Source organism: Anguilla anguilla, chromosome 2 (assembly GCF_013347855.1).
Source record: "Anguilla anguilla isolate fAngAng1 chromosome 2, fAngAng1.pri, whole genome shotgun sequence".
Taxonomy (NCBI): Eukaryota; Metazoa; Chordata; class Actinopteri; order Anguilliformes; family Anguillidae; genus Anguilla; species Anguilla anguilla.
Window position 1 is genome coordinate 30,986,533 of NC_049202.1, and position 25,411 is coordinate 31,011,943.

At 39.4% G+C, this 25,411-nt stretch overlaps 1 protein-coding gene across 2 annotated transcripts; it reads left to right on the plus strand.

Annotated features, from left to right (window-relative positions):
• Positions 1-4,550: 4,550 nt before the first annotated feature.
• LOC118219834 (delta-like protein D) lies at positions 4,551-11,407 on the plus strand. Of its 2 annotated transcripts, XM_035403292.1 has the most exons (11): positions 4,552-5,150; positions 5,315-5,614; positions 6,105-6,165; positions 6,321-6,578; positions 7,293-7,353; positions 7,657-7,787; positions 8,035-8,204; positions 9,050-9,266; positions 9,379-10,204; positions 10,337-10,442; positions 10,693-11,407. In XM_035403292.1, the coding sequence occupies exons 1-11, from the start codon at positions 5,097-5,099 to the stop codon at positions 10,696-10,698; spliced, it is 2,190 nt and encodes a 729-aa protein (XP_035259183.1). In that variant the 5' UTR covers positions 4,552-5,096; the 3' UTR covers positions 10,699-11,407. The 2 variants fall into 2 exon arrangements, with proteins under 2 accessions (XP_035259182.1, XP_035259183.1); XM_035403291.1 differs by lacking the exon at positions 10,693-11,407 and having other exon boundaries at positions 4,551-5,150; positions 10,337-10,451.
• Positions 11,408-25,411: the final 14,004 nt, after the last annotated feature.

Below are 25,411 nucleotides of genomic sequence, written 5' to 3' on the forward strand. Positions count from 1 at the left end.
ATCCACTCTGTAAAATTGTACCTTATTTTGTTTGTTGTAGCTTTCTAAAAAGTTGCTGTTTGAATTTACCAAACTTAACTATTATTACCTATCATCTTAAATAGGATTAAATTTAATAGGTACTACTTGTTGTTAGATGAGATTGTGAGAGAGCATGCATCCCCTGGGAGAGTATTTGATTATTGTGCACTCACAAATCTCATCTATTGTGACCATGTCATGGAAAGTGTGAATAGGAAAGAACATATGTGAGCCGTCACCGCAGGTGCCTACATCTGTTCATTGCTGGACAGATGCTCACAGAGAGATGGAGAGAATTTGTAAAGGGGCACCGCCCCGTTAAAATCCTCCATTCACTGGCCTGGAGTTTTGCAGTAATCCAGATTGTATTGCACCAAAATCAGGGTGGCCTCATTAAAGGAGCTGACTAAACCAGCATTAAATTAGGATAACTCCCATTGCTAAAGCATCATGATAGGTGGAAGAAAAGGAAATAACATTTATGTTTTGCAGCACAAGAAATAAAATTTGAATTATGTTTATCGCACTTTTCAGTCTTTGTCTCTGCCTCATTATATTCAGCAAGCTCATGTTCCAGCTACGTTAAGGATTAGCTTGTGTACACTTGAATTAAAAAAAAAAAAATTATTTTCATCAATCTAATCCTAAATACGTTTATATTAATATAATGACGGAGGTCTCCTGGGAAATTCTGTTAGGTTAGTTGTCATTTTATTTAATCAAGCTGGTAATATTTTACAAATCAAAATCTGAAAAATTAAATAAATGATCTTTACAACTGTGAATTCTGATTGTCGTTTTGTCAAGTCAAACCTGAGCAAAACACTGGCAAAAAAGTACTAAAGAATGCTCAGTTGAGCAATACACAAGACATAAATGTCCACCGGATCAGTGAAATAGTTGAAGTGAAGAATATACGGGCCATACATTTAATTAAAATATACAATTACATACATTTTAATAAAACTCAATACATTTTTTTAATCTTAAAATGAACGTGTACACATATGTGCATGTTTTCTGATATTCCTGTATTTTAATATATGGACACCACAAAGAAGTCCCTGAAATGTCACTGCGACTCTTACATGTTTATTATGCGCCTTTATTTGAACTATTTTGTTACCTGCACAGAATTACTCCTGGTGAAACAGGAATTCCTGTTGGTTTTCGGATTCAAAGATTATTGTCATAGCACAACCACGTGACCGACCGAGAAAGAAGCAGATGTAGACATCGGCACGCGACTGCCCTCAAGTCTGCAAAAACATTCAGAACTAGGCCTATTGAAGCCCCCGCCCCCAACCAAACACACACAAAGTCGTTTGGCAAGAAATGCTAAGCAACAGAATCCCCCAAAGTTGTCTCCGCATGACATCGGCAACAACCATAGCAGGAATCAGGCCACTTTCTTATTTGTCATTGTGACCACCAAGCAGCTGGTTGAAGTAATTTGATCTCCTAGAAACAAAGGAATGGCTGCTCAGTCCCAGGATCACAGGTAAACATTCATACTGATAATGAGGGTGGGGATATAACGGCAGATAATCCCCCCCCCCCCCGAAAAGAGGGCGATACCGACTTGCTTATCCATCATCTGGCTTCTGTGTGTGCCAAGCGAGCCACGCGACATAACCTTTCTTATTGTAATCAGCACATGCCTTTGCACCATCACAAACGGCCACGTTATAAACACCGTATTTGCTTTATTCGATAAGCGAATAAAGGTTACGTTCTCCGTGTGAACTCTGATTCATTTAATTAATTTATCTAACTGAAAGCCGTCCCGAAGAGCACAAAACAGAATTGACAGAGTCACACCTAATTCAAGCCTTTGCTTATATAGCAACATGTTTTACTAATACAGTTTAGTGTCTCCATACAAATATGTTTAACAAGAGCTCTTCCTCAAGCTCTTTTTGCACATCGTGTAAAATAAACATATACATATGAACAATAAGGCATTTTTTTATGACTTGGAGGGTCGTTATTTGTCTTGAACAAGTGTGCTATGATAGCCCGCATTCTCACCTTAAAACGGACAATATTTCCCTATCAACGCGTTCGACAAAACGAGTGCTAAATTAGGCTACACAAGATTATTCCAGATTCCAAAGAACCTTCTAGTTGAGAATATTCCATCGTTACAATGATCGCTTTTTGTGTGACTCACGGAACTTTCATGTTCCCACGAATGACAATATGGTTCCGAGTACAGGAAAGGAAATTTTGGCTTCCCTCACCATATGGCGGTAGCCATTCCGTTACATGTCTTTTAAAATGTTCCCAGTTCGATTTGGATTGAGCCTGAGTATAGGCTATGTAAGAGAAGTGGCACAGAGACATGCAGTTGGACGTAAAAAAAAAAAACGCCATTTGGTTTTGAGCAGATGGTTGGCTAGGGGGCTGGTCATGCCCTTCAGATAGAATCCCCAAGGGTTCTCTCTTGTATTCAAAATCAATGAAAATTAAAGCGCAAAGAAAAGATGAATAGTCAGACCTCGAGTCACTCCTTTGTTCATTGAAGCTACTGGTGGGCAGGAGTTAAACTACAACAGCCCCCTATAGATACACTTAAGTTAAACAGTCTCTCCATAGTCCACCTTCTGAAAGAAGTAGAGAGTAAGAGAAAATGCGATTTCTGCCTGATTTCACCAAGACAGAATCGCGTGGCATAAATTAAGTTTGAAAATGGTAAGTGTACAGGGTAGAATTCTGAGGGGTCCTCGTTCAACTGTCTGTTGTTGAAGTTATGACGAAAACTGCGCCACTTCGGTATAATAAATAATTGTCTCATAGGGTGTGTTAAGGGAAGGTTTGGGCACTTCATGTGTGAGCCGTATCGCGTTTTGCGCAGATCTAAGGGAACGGGTTACATCCTACAGTCAATGAGACAACATTACAAACACAAAACGTAGTTAGATTTATAGCGACACTATGAATAACATCAGTAATACCACATCCTATAATTTTTATGATCATTCAAATTACGAACAAAATGCTGAATTTAATCTGTCGGCACAACAAGTGATGTTTTATTGTTTGCTTTTGAAACCATCAACCAAAAGTCGCACAGAAACATGACTCGTCTCGATATGTATTTCAGACATAACTTGTTTTAAGCAAATGCAACTCAATGTATTCTAAAAAAGCAAACGTATTTATCCCAACAGGTTGTCTTGCCATTATCAGTTATTTGGGCCGAGAAAAGACATTGCTTCGCTATGATGCAGCTATTCGCGCAATTCAAGCCAGAAAAGGAGAGGGAGAGATACTGCCTGAACTTGGCTGAATACCTCCAGAGAGTGATGCGATTTCTCTCTCTCTCTCTCTCTCTCTCTCTCTCTCTCTCTCTCTCTTTCTGTTGTACAACTCACCCCGGAGCTTAAAGGCTGTCCCTTTCTCAAGAAAGAAAAAAAAAACTAGATCCCCTTCCAATTAACGTCCTAATTAAGACCCCCATCCCCCAACACACTTCTCCCTGATCAGTTTCCTACATTGGATAAATATGAAATAGTTAAGTCTAATGAACCCCAGAAAATAAATCGACAAAAAACTAAAAATGTAGCCTAACGGTGTTGTATGGGTGAAATAACGAAATTTCGGTTGATATTTTTCTTTGGCTGTGATGACTACTTCTATCGCTGTGGACATTGTTGTAGGGACGGCAGCGTGCGCCGAGGGGAGCTCTTTCTCCCAGTTATATTGTGGAAAGAGCAGGTGCTGCCTCAATTATCATACAGCTGAGAGCACAAAGAACAAACGTATTCCTCCCTCACACATAATGACAGCCACGCGAACGGCACACACCAGCCCACTTCTGCTGCCCAGTTAGACAGTGTAAAGGGAAAAGTCTATACTAATACAAATTTAACAAATCACAAAACCTTTACACGATTCTAAAAAGTCCGCATCCCTTGGCTGGCAGAAAGTATTTGTAACAGCTGAAGTTATGGGAACTTTCGGTCCTTGCGTTGATCTTGGTGTGTTTTTGCTGTGTTGGTGGGGGAGGTCGGGTCCTTACATTACTTTATCTTCTTCAAATACCAAAAAGTGGGGCGGACGAATCTTAAAAATACCACACAAAAGCAGGGAAATTAGGTCGGTGATTTAATTTAGATAAGACTCCGTAAGAGCACTCTTGTTTATTAATATGAATGGCTACAAATTATTTGACTTTAAGGGCGATTGTGTAGCCTACTGCAGTAGCCTGGAGGAGTATGCATTTCAACATACAGCCTAGATGAAACCGTAAGTTCTTTTCTTTTTTTTAAAAATTGGAAATAATTTGACTTGTGTCCGAACCTTCGAGTCAGAGATGTTACGGATTCTTGCGGGTAAAATTTGCTGGAATGCAAAAGAGAATGTTTTGTTTTGTGCAGTGGGGAAGGGTTGCACATTTTACAGCTCAGTGACCATTTGGCGATCTTTGGGGAATGGGGGGGGGGGGGGAGAAAGTGTCCCTTTGTGACAGCTCGAGCCAGATTGGGGGGTGGCTCATTTACATATCATTACCTAGCAGGCAGCAGTCTCTATATAAGCGGCGGCAGGCGGACGGGAACATTAACACACGCACAGATTCATGTCCAGTGAAAATCTACCAAGAAGGCAGTGAGGAAATATTTTGGATCAGTGGCATCTTTGATTTTAACTTCCCAGAGGGAAAATAATCAACACAAGAAACTCCCCAAACTGAATGTCCTCATCTTTGCAGCTCCAAATCAGAAACGATGTCGATCGACAATATTTGATTACAGAATTGGAATACCATTTGGCAAGAAATTTCTAACTCGTTGTAGACCTTCATCTGGGAACCTTGCTTTTTTCCGTTTGCCGAACTTTGGGGATTACACTGAATTATTCGTCTGTCAATAACGGGAACTGTGTGGCTCATGCGAAGACCTAACGAGAAAACTGATGAGTGCGGGAGAAGTTTCCCTTTAGTCTCAATGAACACTAACTGAGAAAGGACAGATCTGAAGTGGGAGATTTCTGAAGGACATTAGCTGAGTAGGGACAAAAGTTTCCCTTGCTCTAAGACTTTTCATTATTTATTGAAGATTGTTTAAACCAAAATGGGACGTCACTTGCTCATGATTGCTTCTATATTATATGTAATGATGTACCAGGTAATACAATGCCCCGTTTTTTAAATGGTTATTATTGTAGATTGCTTGATGTATAGATGTTAGCTACTGCACTGACTACAGCTATAGCATGTTAAACTCAACTGTATGCCAGCATTTTAGATAGCCTAACCATCAAGTCAAACATGTACGTCCTATTTCAACAGGGATTTTGCTCTGGTGTTTTCGAGCTGAAGCTGCAGGAGTTCCTTAACAAGAAAGGGGTTATGGGCAATGCGAACTGCTGCAGAGGAGGAGCGACGTCTGCAATCCAGCAGTGTGAATGTAAAACATTTTTCCGAATCTGCTTGAAGCATTACCAAGCTAACGTGTCTCCTGAGCCACCCTGTACATACGGCGGCACGGTGACCCCAGTCCTGGGGTCCAATTCATTTCAGGTTCCTGAAACAACGTCGGATAACTTTTTCACCAACCCAATACGGTTCACTTTCGGATTCACATGGCCTGTGAGTAGCCTACTATTGTACTGAAGTTCACTGATACGGTATCCACGTTACTGTTTTAAGTAAAACATGTTAATTATAAAGGACATCACTAAGTCTTGCAATTAGGTAACGCGCCTTGGGTAAAACCTTGGAAAATAACCGAAGTCTGATTTAAACGTTAACAATAAATGTTATTTATCAGTGTGGGAAACTTCACATCCTCGGAATTGGTAGGCCTATATAATTTCCAGCTCAGCGCGAAATTCCGAAACGTTTCATTTTACAGCAGTATGCAAGTGTGAAACTACAGAAATTAACCGTGAAGGCTGATGACAACAGACCTCCATTAATCAATGCCACGACTGCCTACATATGGCAAGACACTAAAACATAGATTTGAACAACCTTTAAAGAATGTTGGGTGATTTTATATCTTGTTTTATCAATTGCACATCAGAGTCATGTTTATTGAACCCATTTATTTAACCCAGGATTTTTCTTGTCCCAACAGGGGACATTCTCGCTGATAATTGAAGCCCTTCACACTGATTCCACAGATGATCTTTCAACAGGTATGGGACAAATCTAAAATAGCCAAGATTAACATGATTTAATGTCTGCTTAATTATAGCCTACATTAACGTAATTACACTTTGATTATATTTCCAGTTTTTTGAAATTAGTGTTATTTGATAGTTAATGCGGGGGATTTATGTTCTCATTTTAGAAAACCCTGAACGTCTGATCAGTCGTATGACGACCCAGAGACACCTCACTGTAGGGGAAGAGTGGTCCCAGGATCTTCATACGGGAGGGAGAACTGAACTGAAATACTCGTACCGCTTTGTCTGTGATGAACACTACTATGGCGATGGTTGCTCTGTGTTCTGCCGTCCACGAGACGATGCCTTCGGTCACTTCACCTGTGGAGAGCGTGGCGAGATTGTTTGTAATTCAGGATGGAAAGGACAATACTGCACAGACCGTAAGTAAATGCAACTATCCCTTTCTGTGCAGTCTATGTTTTTGTTTAGATTGACATTTGTGTATACAATAGTCTAGAGTAGACATAGTTCAGTTTAAATAGTCTAAAATCACATAAAGTGGTTAACCTTATGGAAACCGAAACTCTGTTGCTACAGCCAACTTTATTCCCCCGCCCCCTTCACTAACTGATTTATTCAAATATAGAAAGTTTTCTGAATAATCACACGTGTGCCATAGATTAAATGCAGTATCTGATTGGCTGCTTTGGACTGTGCTTGTTGCTGATTGGCTTTACTGGGTAAGGTATTGTTGGAAGCAGGCAGCTGCTGAGTGAGAGTAGACAATGGAGCAGCTGTCCTGCACTGCCACCATACACACCAGCTGTCCACTCTTATCTGCACAAACTCAGGGATACTAAGGGGAGGAGTTGTGTGCACAGACTGAAAAAAGACTTCTGACCCACAGTGAGGGGAAAATGGGCTTTTGTATGTGACTCTTTTGTCTGTGTGCAACTGCATTAAGCTGAAAGTTCTTCCCTGGTGATAAGGGGAGCATATTTTCTTGGTTGGCTAATGGGGCTACCAGCGCTTGGAAATAAATTAGCTAGGATTTACTGATAAGGCTCCATTGAAAGCAAATATAAACAAGGAGAAACATACATTCGAGTGTTTTTCATCTCTGTGGTTCTCATACATGTGTTGTATTCTTTCAGCGATCTGTCTCCCTGGTTGTGATGAGGAGCATGGGTTTTGTGACAAACCTGGCGAGTGCAAGTAAGTCTGGCCACTATTCAATGGGTTGGCTCAATGGAGTACAACTTCCCATTGACTCTCTGTTGCACAAAAAGGATGAACGACAGCATTACTTTTTGTCAAGCCAGCTTTCCAACCACAATAAAATCCCACAGCAATAAAGGCTGTGTTGTGATATCTTGAATTTGATTAGTTTTAAGAAACTATACAGTGTAACTGATGCACATAGTCACATAATCTTGTGAGTGTGTTTAGGTTTGAAACAGTTGAAAGGTCTTCTGAGTCTGATATATTTGTAACTTGTCCAATTTTATTACTTCACAGATGCAGAGTTGGTTTCCGAGGACGTTACTGCGATGATTGCATCCGATACCCTGGCTGCTTGCATGGTACCTGTCAACAGCCCTGGCAGTGTAACTGTCAAGAGGGTTGGGGTGGCCTCTTCTGCAACCAGGGTAGGTCCTGATTGGTTCCTGCCACCAATTCATGCTTAATCGACCTTAAGGTTGATGACAACAAGTGATTTAAATGACCATTGGTATCACGTCTTACTGCAGAAATGTCTGATCGTTAAGAGAAAAAAAAATTGAAATCTCAGAGCAACCTAGCTGCTTGTGTTAGCCATGGACAGGGTGACTGTACTTGTGTCATTCGGCATAGTGTTACAGGGGACTGACTCCCATGCACAATTGTATGTTTCAGATCTCAATTACTGTACACACCATAAGCCCTGCATGAATGGAGCCACTTGTACCAATACTGGTCAGGGGAGCTACACCTGCTCCTGCAAGCCTGGCTTCACAGGGGCCAGCTGCGAGATTGAGGTCAACGAATGCTCCGACAGCCCCTGCAGGAATGGAGGAAGCTGCACTGTAAGTCACTTAAGTTTTGTTTCCTTTCTCCATTACAGATATTAGAGAAAATAAAAATTATTGAAACCCCAAATTGAAACGCAAAAAGGTTTTCTCATGCTTCTTTATTCCACAATATTGTGCTGAACACCCTTCTATATTGCCATATTATGTATTGTATAATGACACATAACAGTTGCACAAGCTACAGATCAAGCAAATTTTGTGTTCTATCATTGCGGTTTGATATTGGTATTGAGTATGGTATCCCTTACAAAAAAATCACATGAGAAATTTGCCTTTTCTCTTCTGAAAATCACAATTTCACAAGTGAATTTAACATTTTCACATGTGAATGAAAATCTCCACTTGTGAAAAGAAAATAGGTTACATTAATCATTATTATCTTCACATTTTCATATATGAAAACAAAACATGTCAATTGAAATAGCATATGTTGTCTTTTTCTGATGTCATCTTATATGTGGGATTATTTTTGTAGTACCCATTTGTACTGTTTGGTGTTCACGTGTGATTTTTGAACATGTGACTTTGGTATAGAATAGTGTATTTAGTATAGAAGGTCTATGGTATAGAATATATGTTTATTTTAAAATGGATCAAGTGCAAAATGTGTTTTTCTTTGAAAAAGCTACTGGTTGCAGCAAGAAATAAATAAAAAATGTTGGAGTCAACTGTATTAATTTTCTTTTTGCAAATCGCATGCTCAGAATAAATCAATCAGATCTTATTGCATACATGCTGTAGTTTAATGACTGTCCTCAAGCCTACTTTTGTGGATAGTTGTAGGGTTGTTTTTTTGGGTTCTTGGTGTGCTAAATGTGTTCTGTTCTCTGTTCTGATAGGATTTGGAGAACACCTACATATGTGCCTGCCCCCCTGGTTTCTATGGAAAAAACTGTGAGCTAAGCGCTATGTCATGCGCTGATGGGCCATGCTTCAATGATGGACGATGTGCCGATAATCCTGATGGGGGGTACTACTGCCAGTGCCCAATGGGTTATGCTGGCTTCAACTGCGAGAAGAAGATCGATCACTGCACCTCAAGCCCATGCTCCAACGGTAAGGGTGAAAATATAACTATTTTCTAAATCAGTCATGTCCTAGAATGCTTCAGCACACCATGTGATGTGAAGAGCAGATTGCCATTATATCTTGCTTCCTTTCTATTCAGGTGCCCAGTGTCTGGATCTCGTCAACTCGTACATGTGCCAGTGCCCTGAAGGATTCTCTGGACTGCACTGTGAAGACAACCTGGATGAATGTTCTGTCTACCCCTGCCAGAATGGGGGCACATGCCAGGATGGGATAAACGACTATACCTGCACCTGCCCCCCAGGGTACATCGGCAAGAACTGCAGCATGCCCATCAGCAAGTGTGAACACAACCCGTGTCACAATGGGGCCACCTGTCACGAGAGGGACGGCCGCTATGTCTGTGCGTGCATCCCTGGTTACGGGGGCCGCAACTGCCAGTTTTTGCTGCCAGAGCAGTCCATGGGCCAGCCAGTCTTCAGCGACCCTGACAAAAAGTACCTGGAGGGCGGCAAAAGCACATTCCCCTGGTTGGCCGTGTGTTCCGGGATCATTCTGGTGCTGCTGCTGCTGGCGGGATGCGCGGTTCTGATGGTATGCTTCCGGGTGAAGGTGCAACGTGGGAGCCGGGCAGCCGATAGCCAGAGTGAGAGTGAGACCATGAATAACCTTGCCAACAACTGCCACCGGGAGAAGGATACCTCAGTCAGTGTAATCGGGGGTGCCCCGGTCAAGAACATCAACAAAAAGGTGGACTTCCACAGTGACAACGACGGCAGTGAGAAGAATGGTTATAAAGCCCGCTACCCGCCAGTGGATTATAATCTTGTGCATGAGCTGAAGCACGAGGACTCGCCGAAAGAGGAGCAGGAGAGGGGCAAGTCCAAATGTGGAGAAAATGGTGACGAAGCAACGTCCGAAGATGTAGACTGTGAGCTTGAAGACAAACGCAAAAGTCTGAAGAGGTAAATTCCAGTTCTGAGCACCCATAGACCTCCAGACATTGTCTTGCTTAATTTTTTCATTTTGCTCACTTACAGAGAGTGATCTGAGACTACCAGAAAGCTGATTCATTGTCTTTTTTCTTCTCTTTACAGCGATGACACAGAAAAGAAACGTCCAGAGTTAATGTGCAAGGACACAAAGTACCAGTCCGTGTATGTCATATCTGATGAGAAAGACGAATGTATAATTGCAACTGAGGTGAGTTGAGTAAATGTCCTCTGTGACATCTCTTTAACCCTTCAAGGTATATGCTCACAAATATGTGATTGACATGTTCTAAACTGAACATTCTAATGCTGATGTAACAATCACTACTGCTAATTGAACAGCAACTTAAAAATTTGAAAAAACTTTCCAAAAGACCTACTCTTCAAACTTTTTTCAATCAATGAAATAAAAGAAATAACCTATTCCTGAACTAAGCATCTCACCCCCATTTCTCACACAGGTGTAACGTGCCACTACAAAGCTGTTGCTCGTTTGCTCTACGGGAGGTTTTACTCCGTTGAATGCTGCTCAAACCAGAGGGAAGGTTTCCTTCGTGTGGCTGCTGCTGTGGGACTAGGACTTTGAAACTGATATTCAGAATGAGCTGGTTCTCTCCTGAAGTAAGCACAGTGACTGACTGCATCAAACAGTGGATGTTGGGCCATACTGGCCCCACTCTCTCAAGGTTATATCCCAGGAACGTGGTCTTGTTGCACTGCCTGTGAGGACGGTTTACCTCATTGCACTATGGACAGTTGCTTTTAAAAGAGAATATGTATTTAACACACAAAATATGACTTGATCACTGTGTAATAGAGGTCTGCACTGTCTGAAGTGCACATTTCAAAGCCCTCTGAACCAAATCTGTGAGGTTTGCAGGTTTGAAGATGGAAATAAGGCCCTCAAAAAGTCTGTTCAAGAACAAATACTTTTTTAAGTTGTAATTTTTTATCTAATTTAATTTGTTTTGTTTGTTGATTAATGTATTTTTTGTGGAGTTAAATTTCATAATTTAAATTCATTTTTTGCAAATATGTACAAAGGCACTTCGGGTCAATGTGACTTTTTCAACAGATGTATTTAAGAAGGGTTGTACAGAATGTTATTGGAATTGTTTTAATACTGTTTTGTTAATGAATGAGATAGTTAAAATATTTTTCCAAATAAATAATATTCCTGGCAAATCTGGACTATTGTATCTTATCTTACAAGTTTTTTTATAAGCAAAGGCTTGTGCCAACAATACATAATTTTGTGTTGAAATAGATTTTCCATTTACCTTTAAATATGACATGGTATAACTCCCAGCCTATTAAAGCAATTATCTCTCTGTGTTATTCACTTAATGAGAAAAAAAAAAGTTTTAATGCCAGCGGTTCCTCTCCATAATCACAAATTACACTTCCAATGAACTAGTAATGGACTTGTTTAAAATGTAAAATGATAATTTTGACCAAACTTTTGATTTAGTCCAAACAAATTTTGTACTGTTCAGAGGTGAAATGCCCCAAACATGAAACAGTATAAACAGCAAATTTGAGCACAGGTCCAGTTTATTACTCTGGTAAAACTACATGAGAGATTATAATTACCATCATTACCATGGAACCTAGTATTACCACAAAACCAGTTAAAACAACACTTGATCTTGGCATCTACTGAAATATATTTGATTTCGCTTTTATGTCTGCTGTCAAAAAAGCAACTACTATTCAAATGAAGTAAATAAAACTTCAGTAACTGAGTGAATAAGTAAGCCACCCATATATTTTTTTTGTATATTATAAAAATGAGCGTAAAATATTTTCCATTTAAATAGTTATTAATATAGCCTTTTAAAGGCAGACTATTCAGGAAAATATGTTAAAATTAACCATGCTAAGTCATATCTATGATGTACTGGCAATCTATGTCTTTACTTAGTTTCACAAATTTGTGGACCTTTTACCTGTATTTGTTATTCTAAAATGTCTTTAGGATGTTTCTGGTTGTGGTGCTCTTTTCTGTGTGGGGAGGGGTGGGCGTGGCTGCAGAGCCTGTGTTTTGGGATTAGATTCCAGAAGTGTTTGTTGCTTGTTAGCTGCTGCAATGATGGATGCTAAGAAGCCTCGATACAGCAAAGCAAAATGAAAAGCTGACAGGTTCAATAACTAGAGTCAAGAACTTCATGAAAAAGTCATTAACTTTACAAGTCTATACGGTAGTGATGATGTACCTATGACCTGCTAATATTACGTATTCCACAAATGATTCCATCCCAATTCAAAATGTTCAGAATAGCTAAATACCAAATGAGGAAAAACCCAAAATAGCTGCACTATGGAGTAGCTACCACGTGATGGTCTCACATGCTAAGGGGTGCACTCAGTGTGAAGATTGTTATAATACTGCCTAATTATTATTACCATCTATATGGAATCATCATGTTGCCAAAAATGCTATTTTCAATATATCTTACCACCTCACCTCTTTGCATAAAGTTTTCCTTGTGGCGCTCGAGAGTGCATCCTCAATGGAGGTGTGGGTGGAGTTGAGGATGGAGGAGGAGACTTCTTTGACTACAAACACAGAGTCTAGAAGGGCAGCAAACAACCTAAATAGTATGCATTTAAATGGTGGTAAATTTAACTGCACTAAATAAAGAGCTCCAACAATTTCTTACAATAGTGAACCTTGAAGGTATGGATCAACAGAAGGCCTTCAAAATAAATCAGTAACATGCAGAAATATCTTGTCTCAAACTGAATTACAATTTTTTAATGTCCAAAACAGTAGTGGAATAATGCTATCTTTATATTCAGTGCACTTGGATGGAAACGACTGCCCATGTAGTTGTTGCCTCAGCTCCTGCTCCTGTGATGAATTGGTACAGCTGGAAACCCCCTTTGATTAATACACTCACATGCAGCTGTCCAAATGATGACTATTAGGGAAAAAAACATACAAGTGTGGAGTGAGGAACTTGTGGATGAATCAAAGGAAATGAAAAACCAATACAATGACAAGTGGTTGATATGGTGCTTCAGTTTAATGACACATTTGCTCATGCATTCATTTCACTTTACAGGAATTATGATGGTACAAGTGGGGTTATTTCTGTTGAACTCTCACTTAGATTTGCTCATTTATATATGCCATCATTCTTGTCAAAGCATTCTAACTGATGTAGAGTATTGATGTGTGACTGCATTAATGTAATCAAAAGCTTATTTTACCAACATTCTTTACACTACTCATTAAGCGGATGTGTCACGCCATTTATTTTATTCCTGTAAGTCAATCTTCAAAAGATAAGCACATTTAATTTTAATGCTGCCCACCAGTCTCAGTTTGACCAGACAAATTGACAAGGTTTGGTACCCAAGGTCTTCACCAATACCACAGACTATCAATATCTAAGGTGAATAAATGAAGTTACTCTCAAGATTGTTTAGGGTTTTCCAGAATGAATGAGGAATGGTGACGTACAGTGGGCTCCAGAATTATTGGCACCCTTAATAAAAATGAAGAAAAATGGCTGCATATAAAAAATGACACAGATAATAATCTATATGTTATGTTCAAACATATGGGAAAACTATATACTTTTATTTTAATACATTTACTCTCATACTTCAATATTTTTTTCTGAAAACCATAGGTGCCATAATTATTGGCACCCCTAACAATTATTGTAAGTAAAATCAAACAAAATGAAATTGGCAATACAATTTTACTTAATTTAGTTAATCTCAGTCTAAAGGAACTATATTGTGTCATTCCATCACTTCCTCTTTCACTAGAGAATAAAAATGAAGTAACAAGCAAACAAAATCCCTCAGCATGGGAAAAGCCAAATAACTGTCAATTCAGAAGAGACCGATGGTAATTTACCATCACAAGTCTGGTACTGGGTACAAAAAAAGACATAAACGGTTAAACATATCACTTAGCACTGTAAGGGCAATAATAAAAAGGTGTAAAACATATGGAATGGTTGTAAATTTGCCAGGAAGAGGAAGCAAGTGCATGGTGTCCCCACGGACGGTGAGGAAGATGGTGAGGGAGGCCATTAATAACCCAAGGATCACTGTGCAAGAACTGCAGAGATTGGTTTGTTTCTTGCGGTCAACAAGTCTAAAAAAAACATAAAATGGCACCTTCATACCAACTAACTCTTTGGAAGGGTGGCACGAAGACAGCCCTTACTAAGCACAATAAACAAAACCAAGAATCTGGAGCTTGCCAAACCTCATTGGAATTATGACTGGAAGAGAGTGCTATTGTCAGATGAGACCAAAATTGAATGTTTTGGCCATACACACCATCGAAATGTTTGGAGGCAAAAGAGTAATGCATACAGGAGAAGCACCTCATACCTACGGTCAAATATGGAGGTGGGTCATTGATATTTTGGAGATGTTTTGCTGGCAGTGGTCCTGGGGCACTATTTTAGATCAATGGCACAATGAATTCAACAAAGTACCAGGAAATTCTGGTGGAAAATTTGGTTGTCTCTGTTAAGAAGCTAGGACTTAGACATAGGTAGATTGTCCAGCAGGACAATGACTCCAAGCATACATCAAAATCTAAACAGAAATGCTTAAGTGAAATCAACGTCCATGTTTTCCAATGGCCATCTCAGACTCCAGACTTAAATTCCATCAAAAACCTGGGGTCTGAACTGAAGAGCGGGTGTCCATAAGCGCAAACCCAAAGATATCAATGATTCTGAAAAGTTCTACATGGAGCAATGGTCAAAAATCCCTCCAAATGTGTTCTCTAAACTTTTCACAAACTATAGGAAAAGACTCATGGCTGTCGTCTTTGCCAGGGGTGTTTTCACAAAGTATTAAACCAGGGATGCCAATAATTGTGGAATTCGTTTTTTGGGGAAATATTTTTTTTATTTAAAAAATTTAAGACTTTTGTTGATTCCAATGAATCATTAATCAAGCACAATAGTTTACACCTGTTGGAAAATAAAGCTTATGTCAATAACTGTATTATTTTTAGTTCAGCATTTTTTAGCATTTTTTGTGCATATTTATCAAGGGTGCTAATAATTCTGGAGCCCACTGTATATAATGTGTCACCTTGATCCAGGAGCTTGTTACGTTCTGGACCCCAAGCAAGGATACATGACGAGGCTGGCATAAGTAGACCTTTCCTACCAGCACACAGCCCAAACCACCAGAACAGCATCAGAGATCACTGGGCAGCCGGATGACCATCAACAATTAAAAGCGGCAAACAATGGCTGGAAAGTAAGTTATAAGCATGCATGGACCACGAAAAGGGTTTGAGTTAGAAATGTCGTGATATGAGTCACATGTAGTTTGTGCAAACTATTTACAAACTTTTGAAAAAATGTAAGCTTGAATAGTAACAGTGTCAGGTCTCTTCTCCTTTGAAATTTGTAGTTCTTACACAGCTAAACAGAACCAGCTGAGGCAACAGGAGTAGCAAAGGTTAAAAAAAGAAAAAGATAATAATATTCTGGTCCCTTACACTAGGCATGCATCTATCTCCCTGAAGAGATGGTGGGTTTTGAATTGCAACAACTGACAAGGAATCTATCCGACATATGTGAATAAAATAAAATAACATGAAAAAGCAGCTTTGTTCCCATAAGCTGAAAATCTGAATCTAGTACGGTGTCTGAAGCAACATGTGGCACAGAGCAAAGTTGACAGAAGTGTTCCATTGTTTGGAAAGCATGGCATCATCTTGCCACATGCTCCCTTTTTTGGCCCTGAGAGAGATGAACAACTGGACGGGCAAGATGGCTTTCTTTTCAATGTCTCCACACAAAGACCAGTCTCAAATCTACAGTGGTCGAGAGGTCTGCCTAATGATCCGCCTGCAGCCACACAGGGGGCTGCAGACTGTCGCCAGAACGTGTAGCCATTTGTACACGAGCTATCAGGTTACCCACTAAAATGATAAACAATCTCTCCAGGTCCAAACAGGTGCAGCACAGTTTGCAAAACCCTGTGCTGAGACCCAAATGAGTTCAATCACATCTGAGGAGGGACGACATCATGCACCAACTATTTTAATCATGCCAAAAAGCAAATGTTCACAAATTAGATTTCAATCAGCACCTGTTGTTTTTGCAACGGTTTTTTTTGTCCCTCTTGCTTAAAACACATGGATAAATGTCTTGTTTTTTTTTTCATATTTAGCACAAATAACACTGGGTTAAGAGAATTAAAGTACACCTTACCATCACCTTGCCTTATCCTAAAATGCATGCAGTATGTGTGCGTGTGTGTGCACGTATATACTTATATAATATTCTCAAACATTTAATTATATATTTATATATTATATAATTATAAAAATTTAAAAATTACATTTAAAAATTAATTTAGAAGTTTTGTTTTCTGTAATTTTTATAGTAATTTTTATATTTTGAAACAATTAGAGAACGTTCATTTATGTAACTGCACAGTAGGCAGTGGAGTTTATGTCCCACAGTACATATGAAACTGCAAAGCATGAAGTCAATCTTAATTCTGTATTTTAAAAGAAGCAATTAGTATTGGGATAGGCTATGATGATCTTGACTTTAAGAAACAAACTGTTTTAAAGAAAAATATTTGGTGCTTCCCTCAGCACAATTTCAAATGTGTGGAAAATGCCACCAGTATCTTACAAGAACACTTTTTATTATAGACTCAAATGTTTGATAATCTTGCCAACTTTGTTACAAAGTGGTCAGACAGAGCTACAGTGAATGCCTCTAGACTGGAGATAATAATGTGGCTTGGATAGGAAACAGTGAAACGCAATGGCCTGTATTACACAACTGCTGGACAGTTGTTTTCACATACCATGCTAAGCTTTTAACTTAACTTTTTTCAGTCACACAATGGCTTTTCGCTGAGTTGGAAAATATCAGGAGACAGGCCTAAAGCAGTTCTTTTGTTTCTTCATTCTGTGTAGTCCTGTTTCACTGCTCAGCACCTGATGACCAATATCTTTTTTCAATTATGTGTCAAAAATTAAACAAAGGTTAGAGAATAATGCCAATATAGCACTGAGTTTTTGCTCTTTGATTGGAATTTAAAGGGATTCTATCTTTTGTTACTTTGGTACTGGTTTGTATTCAGGGATGTCATGGATACATGCTTTATGTGTTGAAATGTATTTTAATACATTCATTTTTGAGAAGATATTTTCTTAATGGATTATGGCTCAAGCCAAGAGTTCAAGTCCTCCTTTTCAAGACACCTCCTTTCAATTTCATCAAAGGATTTTTTCCTTGTCCATGACGAATTAGACGCAAAATGTCACTTCACAGGAAAACTATCAAGCTGTCACAAGTTCTTACAGGTATCTCCCCACAAAACAATCAGTCCACTGATGTACACACACATGGGTTTTATTCGAGCTTGACCAAAACAGACACAAAAGGGTCGGGAAACACAACTAGCCGACTTGTGCAGTTCCCATGTGCTTTTCTCATTGCAGTCAGCCCTGATCTCACCGCAGGCAGAACAGATGTAGTGTTAACAATAATTGCCTAATTGCCAACAACTGCAGCTGCAGGCTGGGTAGGCCACTTCCTCTCTGTCTGCAGACGACACCGTAACCCCCACACTGTGTGATGGCACAAAACATACACAATTAGGGAATACGTCATTGTGCGCGTAACTGCTCATACGAGCACACCCGTGCATGAACAATTGTGGGGCTGTTATTGACTCATCGATGCAGAAAAGGGTTGAATTGAGAGTTGCCTGCACAGAACCGATGTATCAGAATACGTATATTATTAAACCATGACCTAGGATTTCATGAATCCATCGCTATTATTGTTTTAATTCTGTTGTTATTTTGATATATTAATATTACTAATAATGTTACCTGCCATAAATTTCTTGATCATTTATTTATTTCTAAAATAAATAAATGATCAGTGATAAAGCTGGCATGTGTGGCTCTTAAATTAGGATGTTATTATGATGATTCCATCATATTATCAACTACATTGTCATTCTGATATAGCAAATAATAGCCTATTATCAAAATGTTTTTTATTTTTTTGCATGATGGTGGTGGTGATGATGACAACGATATGAAAAAGAAACAGGCCAACATAAATAAAAAAATGAGAATAGCTATATTTAAATGATGTTTCAGATGATGCTATGGTGCTGACTAAGGTGAGGTGGTGATGATAATAAACATGTCATTAACAAAGATGACGATTGTATGAATATAAAATAATACATAGGCCTAATTTATCAAGATCTTATATCATTTTAGCATTTTTCCAAATTATTTATTATTCATTGGTTAACTCAGTGCATTCAGTAAGCATGAAAATTTGCCTGTGTGCTATGATAGACCGACCTTCACGTCAATGGCTACAGCAGTTCGCAGAATACCGCTGAGGTTCCCTTTTAATTGTAGGCCACTACTCTCCGCTTTTTTAAGAAATATTCATTTTTCAGTGGTTTTGCCATTTCTTAGCATGTATTTCATGATAAAAAACTGAGATTTGGGAAGGGAAGGTTTTTAAGTGATGGGGTACATTTATCAGCACTAGGCACTATTCTTCTTGAATAATTTTCACCTTGCACTTCTTAAATTATGTCAGTACCAGAGTTCAGAATGGTAGAACTAACAACATTACAGTACAGCAAATCATATCGAAAGGCTGTCTTTGCCCATATTGTACTTTTTCCTGTAAACAATGAAAATGAGCCAGTATTGCAGTAGATGACAACGTCTTATTTCATTACTACACATTGTTTAGCCTATGTACATAGCCAAAAATATAAAGCACACGTTTCCATTTGAATAAAAAATAAAAATGAATATTGATGAAATCTTTTGCTTTCTCTCATGCATTCAAATCATTCATGCATGACACACCATTTTTGTACACAATTGTAATGTAACATACTTAGTAGCAAGTTCTGCTAGAAAGTAGTAGCTAGAAACGCTAAGCAAGCTAAGAGCGAGTATCCATGTATGTCGTCAGATGTTTTGCTTGCAGTGATGAAACAAATTACTTTAATTAAAATATGTGGCACCGGAATGCTTGTGTCGTCATTCTGCGAGTGCAACAGAAGCATATGAGGCAAGAAAACTCCCAGTGGGGAGAAAAACCATCAAAATTTGGCGAGAAAAAACTCCTAGTGGGAAGAAATCTCAGGAGGAACCCAGATACAGAAATTAAAACTAATAACTAATATAAACTAATAACTGGAATAGTAGAAGTTCAACTGATATAGTTCAGTATAGTGCAGTTTAGACTGGTAGGGTGATACATCTGGAGCTCCAGGCTACATTGAGACATGAGCATGAACCAGGGAAGGATAAAGGCTGCAACGGCCTGCGACCATGGAACAAGACTCGAGCGGCCTATGAACTCAGGGCAAGGGAGCAGCTGTAGCTCCAGGGAAAAAGCAACACAGAAGACATGGTTAGGCACCATAAAGATTATCACACACACAAAATGTTGTCACTGTGCCAAAAAACTAGGATGAACACTAGATAGAAGCTTCCTACAGCTACTGTACAATCCTCAGCCACCGGTATATAACCCCTAATGGCTAATGCAGCTACTGTGAGCCCTTTTGCTGCAGCCACAACTCGATTTCGATTTATGATTTTATAACACTAGAGAGTGAACTCAGACTATCCATTCATGGACTTGGCTAAGGCAGCTTCCTTCCTCTCGAATGCCCTGGAATAGGGTAACTGAACATCTGGTCCTGGTGGCTTGACAGGCTGCACTGCTAGGATGCCCTGGCCTGCTCAGCAGTCCAGACATCCACATCAAACTTCCTAAACTCCATGGTTTAAATGGACCACTTACCAGGTTATAGGACTATTGGATTAGCTAACAATAGCATTGACTAAAGAGGTAAGTTTTGAGCCTACACTTGAAGACAGAAAGTGTGCCTGAAGCTCAAGCCTGCATAGGGAGGTTGTTCCATGAGACAGGAGCTCTGTAAGAGAAGGATCTACCTCCCATCGTAATTTTAGATATACTTGTAATTTTCACATAGCCAGCATCTTGAGAATGAAGTAATCTTTTAGGAGAGTAAGGAATAAGTAACTCGCTAACGTATTCTGCAGTCAAACCATTATCAGACTTCAACATGAAGAAATTTTAAGTCATCCAAGCCTTTCTATCTTTAAGACAGGACTCTAATTTGCCTGACTGATCAACTTCACCTGGGTTTAAAAGATATATAATATTGTGTATCATATACATAGCAGTAATAGTTAACACCATGTCTGCTTATGATGTCCCCAAGGGGGAGCATATACAGAAAAAAGAGCAAATACTAAGATTTTACATAAGGGCTTGTCCATGGATACCAATTGATTTTGCTATGATATCAAATGCAGCACGTAAGTCAAATCGGACAAGAACAGAGATACAGCCACAATCAAGAGAGAGAAATGGATCATTCACTACTCTGGCAAGGGCTGTCTCAGTACTATTATTTTGTAACAGTAGCACTGGTGATAGTACGACCTCTATACATCTTAGGTTCAGCTGTTATGGGATGGGCAAATTGTAGATGCAGTGTTATAAGAAATTGGTCTGACAGAATGGGATTATGCGGATTTACAATATTACTGACATCAACACCAAAACTTAAGACCAGGTTTAAAGTATGGGTGCAATAATATGTGGTACTGCCCACATTTTGAGTAAAGTCAATTGATTCTAAAATATTAATGAATGTAACTGGATTTATTGAATTCAGGTTAAAATAAATTGATATCACCACTTTTTCATATCTTATAGGAATGTGAGAAGGAATAAAGCTAGAGTATGGGCCAAGAGGTCTATAGACAGACACAAGGGCAATAGGCTGAGAAAAAAGACTGAGAAAGCTGAGAAAGGTTCATGACTAGCACTTCAATTGATTCAGTTGTATACTCTTATTTAGGAATTGTGTGAATAAGGTCATTGTAAATAGTAGGAACACCACCCCCTCTTCAACAAAGATGGGGGTATCTCTTTATCTTTACACATGTTGGCGAGCAAAGAAAATGAAAGCAAGCCATCTCACAATTTTTGCAGCAATTTCTGCAGTTATAGCATATGAAGCATGCTGTTCATGGAAATGAAATTGTGTCCAGTTAACCAACTTAGTTAGGTGCTGGGAAATCATTGTTCTTTTTATATAATTCAGGGGTCAGGGATGTTTAGCCGCGTTTCCACCGCAGGAACTATACCCCGGAACTAGGAACCTTTTGAGGAACTCAGTGCGTTTCCACCGCAGGAACTAGGGTCTAAATTTAGTTCTGGGGGCTTTGTTTTACCCCCCAAAACGTTCCTGCTCGGGGGGTAGTACTTTCCGAAAGTACAGGAACCTTTTGGGTGGAGCTTGCAGCGCTGAACATTTCTGATTGGTCGAGTACTCGCAGCACTTGTGTTGTATTTATTTTCCGCCATTACCTGCCATGTTTGAAAATATGCCGGCGCAACGCGATTTATTTTCATAATAACTTCAAATCAAACTTGTATGTTATGCAGCGCAGTAGCCTAGTTTTGGTTATAGCCTGCCAACGTCTTGGAATTATAACGTGTGCTCTTCTGTTCTTTTCTTGCTTTAGTATTCGTTTTATAAAATGCTAAGCATTCGTGCTGGGACAGCATATTACGTACTAAAACATTCAAACGGATTAATTCGGTTGCTGAATATTTTCTTCCGGATTTTCTTTGTTAGCCCATTGTAATTGAATCAAAACGTTTGATACAGTTATGTGAGGTATGCGGTAGTTCTGCGTAATTCACATTGGTGATACAGTAAAAGCAAACTGGAAATCACCTTCCGCACTTTTTGTCATGGTAAAATAACAGGTTAATTCTAGTAATAGTACCTTTAGCTTTTTCAGACTGCCGTAATTTTACTCTGCCATTCTTCAATTTCACAAAAAGAACAGGAAGACTATGGACTAATTTATGGTGCATGGTTCGCATCTGGAGGGCACACTTCGCTGCTCGGCTAGCAGTAACTCCAAAGGAAAACAAACGGTGGCTGTACCACTACTAATTTAAAATTTCACGCAAGTCCGAGTTTTCGTTCTATTCTTGTCATTTTGCGATTAGCCTATATAGAATTGACGATGAGAAAGTAATCAAACAGCAAATTGTTTACAACGTGTGCATGTTTTCTGCTGTTGTTGCCAGTTATATTGGAAATGTGAATGCATTCTGTCGCTTCGGATGTCAAGACATGAAAGCGAATGTTCGCATGAAAACATAATGAGCACAAACCCAGCACAAACGAATGACACCACTTTGGGCCAATTCGGAGCTTGTTGGGGTGGAAGATGACGTTATGGCTAATAATAAAACGCTTCATATCTAAATAAACATAACGGCACTTAACAAAACAAATGTAGCACAAACGCAGAACAAACGAACGAGACTACTTTGGAGTGACAATAATGGGCTGGAAAATGACATCCCTCATGAAAAAAAGTTTAATATCTGAAGAATAAAAATAGCACATTTGTTTCTTTCAACGGCACAAATGAGCACAGACGTAGAACAAACGACCGAGACTACTTTGGAGTGATTTGGAGTTACTTGGGGTGGAAAGTGACATCACAGCTCATAAAATATAATGTGAAATATATCAAAAAACCATACCGGCACAAATTATGATTTTTACGGCACAAATTGGCACAAACGCAGCACAAACAAATGACAATATTTTTATTCATGTTCTGATCACATGGGGTGCCAACTTCACGGAGGTATGGCTGTAATAATTTTTTTAAATGTTGCAATTTTGGCAGGTGGCTCCACCGAGAGTGTCAGTTGCATGAGTGTCCTGCGTACAAAATTGGCAGCCATGTTTGACATGCCTGCCAAATTTTGTGAGTTTTTGAGCATGGGAAAGGGGTGAAAATTTAACAAGAGGCGGAAGAAAAATAATAAGAAGAATTATCCTAGCAAAGCCAATGGGGGTCCTATGCACCCTTGGTGCTTGGTCCCCTAATAATTCTAGCAAATACAATAGCATTTCTACTCACCGTTGGTGCTTGGCCGCCTAACAATAAGAACTTTTTTTTCTATGTTGGCTTCCTGAAAGTTGTAGCATAGGAAGACACAGCATTAATAATAACTGGCCTATCACCAAGTGGCTATACAGCTACTTGTACAAGGCATTTTGATCTCTTGTCTGGACTACTGTAACACTACTGTTCGCTGGCTTACTGGTATTTGTCATCGGGCCACTGCAACTGGTCCAGAATTCTGCTGCCCACACTGACTTCAACCTACCTAAATGCTATAAATGCACCTCTATGCTCAAGCTTTTAATCAGTTGTAGTCTGGAGACAGGGTGCGAGAAGCCTGTAGTCATAGAGCTTTGTAGGTGGCAATCCTTTCCTTACTGTCACTTGTCAATCAGCTGTGACCCGACTTTACATGGGCTGGCTCTTGATAGGCGGGTATGGTTGTCTACCCCTCATGACTGCATGGGCTCTCCATCCCTGTCCTAGTAGCTATGCAGCCATATACTACTCCTGGCGGGGTCCCCCCAATACATACTACTGCCACTTTACCCACTGTCTGCTATATTGCAAATTCCCTAATTGCCGTTTCTACCCTCTTCCCCACGCTGCCGGCGGGGCTCTTGCCCCAACCCTCGAGAGTGCTTCGAGAGTCGTCTGGTCTCCCCCACCTCTGCGGTCCAGCCCCTCTTTCGTCATTGCCTTCACCCTGCCCACATCTGTCGCCACCTGCTGTTCCCCATCACCGCCACCCGGTCCCACCCATCATCTGAGCCACATCATAAACCTTATAAAACTGACTGACGTGTTGGTCACCAATCGGCACCCTGAGCCGACCAGAGGAGGATGGGTTCCCCCCTTGAGCCTGGTTCCTTCCAAGGTTTCTTCCCATCTGCCACAGGGAGTTCTTCCTTGCCACTGTTGCCTTAGGCTTGCTCCTGTGGGGGTTTAGGCCAGGTTGTCTGTAAAGCGTATTGTGACAACTGCTGTAAAATACGCTATACAAATAAAATTTGATTTGATTTGATTTGATTTGATGATGCTGCATATGGTACTGCCCCTTCCTATCTTCAGATAATGATTACCCCATACACTCCAACAAGACCCCTCCAATTAGAATCCTCCTGACAGCTGGCTGCAAAATCTCTTGTGTACCTAGCAGCTCTCCCTTGTGCACCCGGCTCTTCACTACCCTCTATGACTGAAAGTGGAATTACTTTTTCCAATCAGTCAGGAAGGCAGATTCACTTGCTTTATGCAAACAATTAAAAACTCATTGAGAAGCTAGAAATAAGGATTTAAAATGAGCAACCTGCTCTACAATGTTAAAAAATATTGTTGATTTAAAATATTTAAAATATTAAAATTTAAATAAACAAGCTTTGTGTAGCAGGGACATTAAAATGAAAACAGGGCCAGCTGAGATCTTCTCACTTAAGTGAAGGCCCAGAGCTGTAAATTTAGTAGTTCTAATCATTGTCAGTTGGTTTGCGGTCTCCTCTTCCATGGATTGATGCTGATGTGTGAAAAGCTACCTTAAAGAAGACACACTTTTCTTGGTATGGATAGAATTTTTTAAAACTGACAAATAATGTTTTGCCCAAAGTGTTAAACTGGGAAATGTTTTTTTTTTTTAACTGTATCCCATAATTGTAATTTTCTTTAATGTACTGTTTGTATTTTTGAAGGTCAGAGTAACAACCCTCTTCCTGTCTGGTGTAGAATCAAGTGGGAGCATTTCTAAATAAAGACTGGAACTTCTTTAGAGTTTAGAGTACAAAATATTGGCAGTCTTCAGAAATTGACAGGTTTAATGACACTGACATTGTTGTTGTTCTTTTAATACTTAATTTGGGTTATATTATTCAGAGAGGATATATATTACTTTTTCAATGTTTAATATATTAAGCAGGTTTGTTTGCCTGTCTGTGGTGTGAACCTGCTGTGCCAGTCATACTGTAATTTATGTCCATTCCCATTAGCATAAAAACTTGTGTAAATTCTTGTAAATTTTGATTGGTACTGTGCAGCTGAATACCAGCATCCCCTAGTCTAGTTTTGCATGACTCCAGAAGAAACTTACTACATTTATCACATCCTTCTTAAAACTACATGTACTTGTAGTTGACACTTTTTAATAAGAATATTTGATAACAATTTACATTAACTCTTCATAAAGCATGCATTATGCA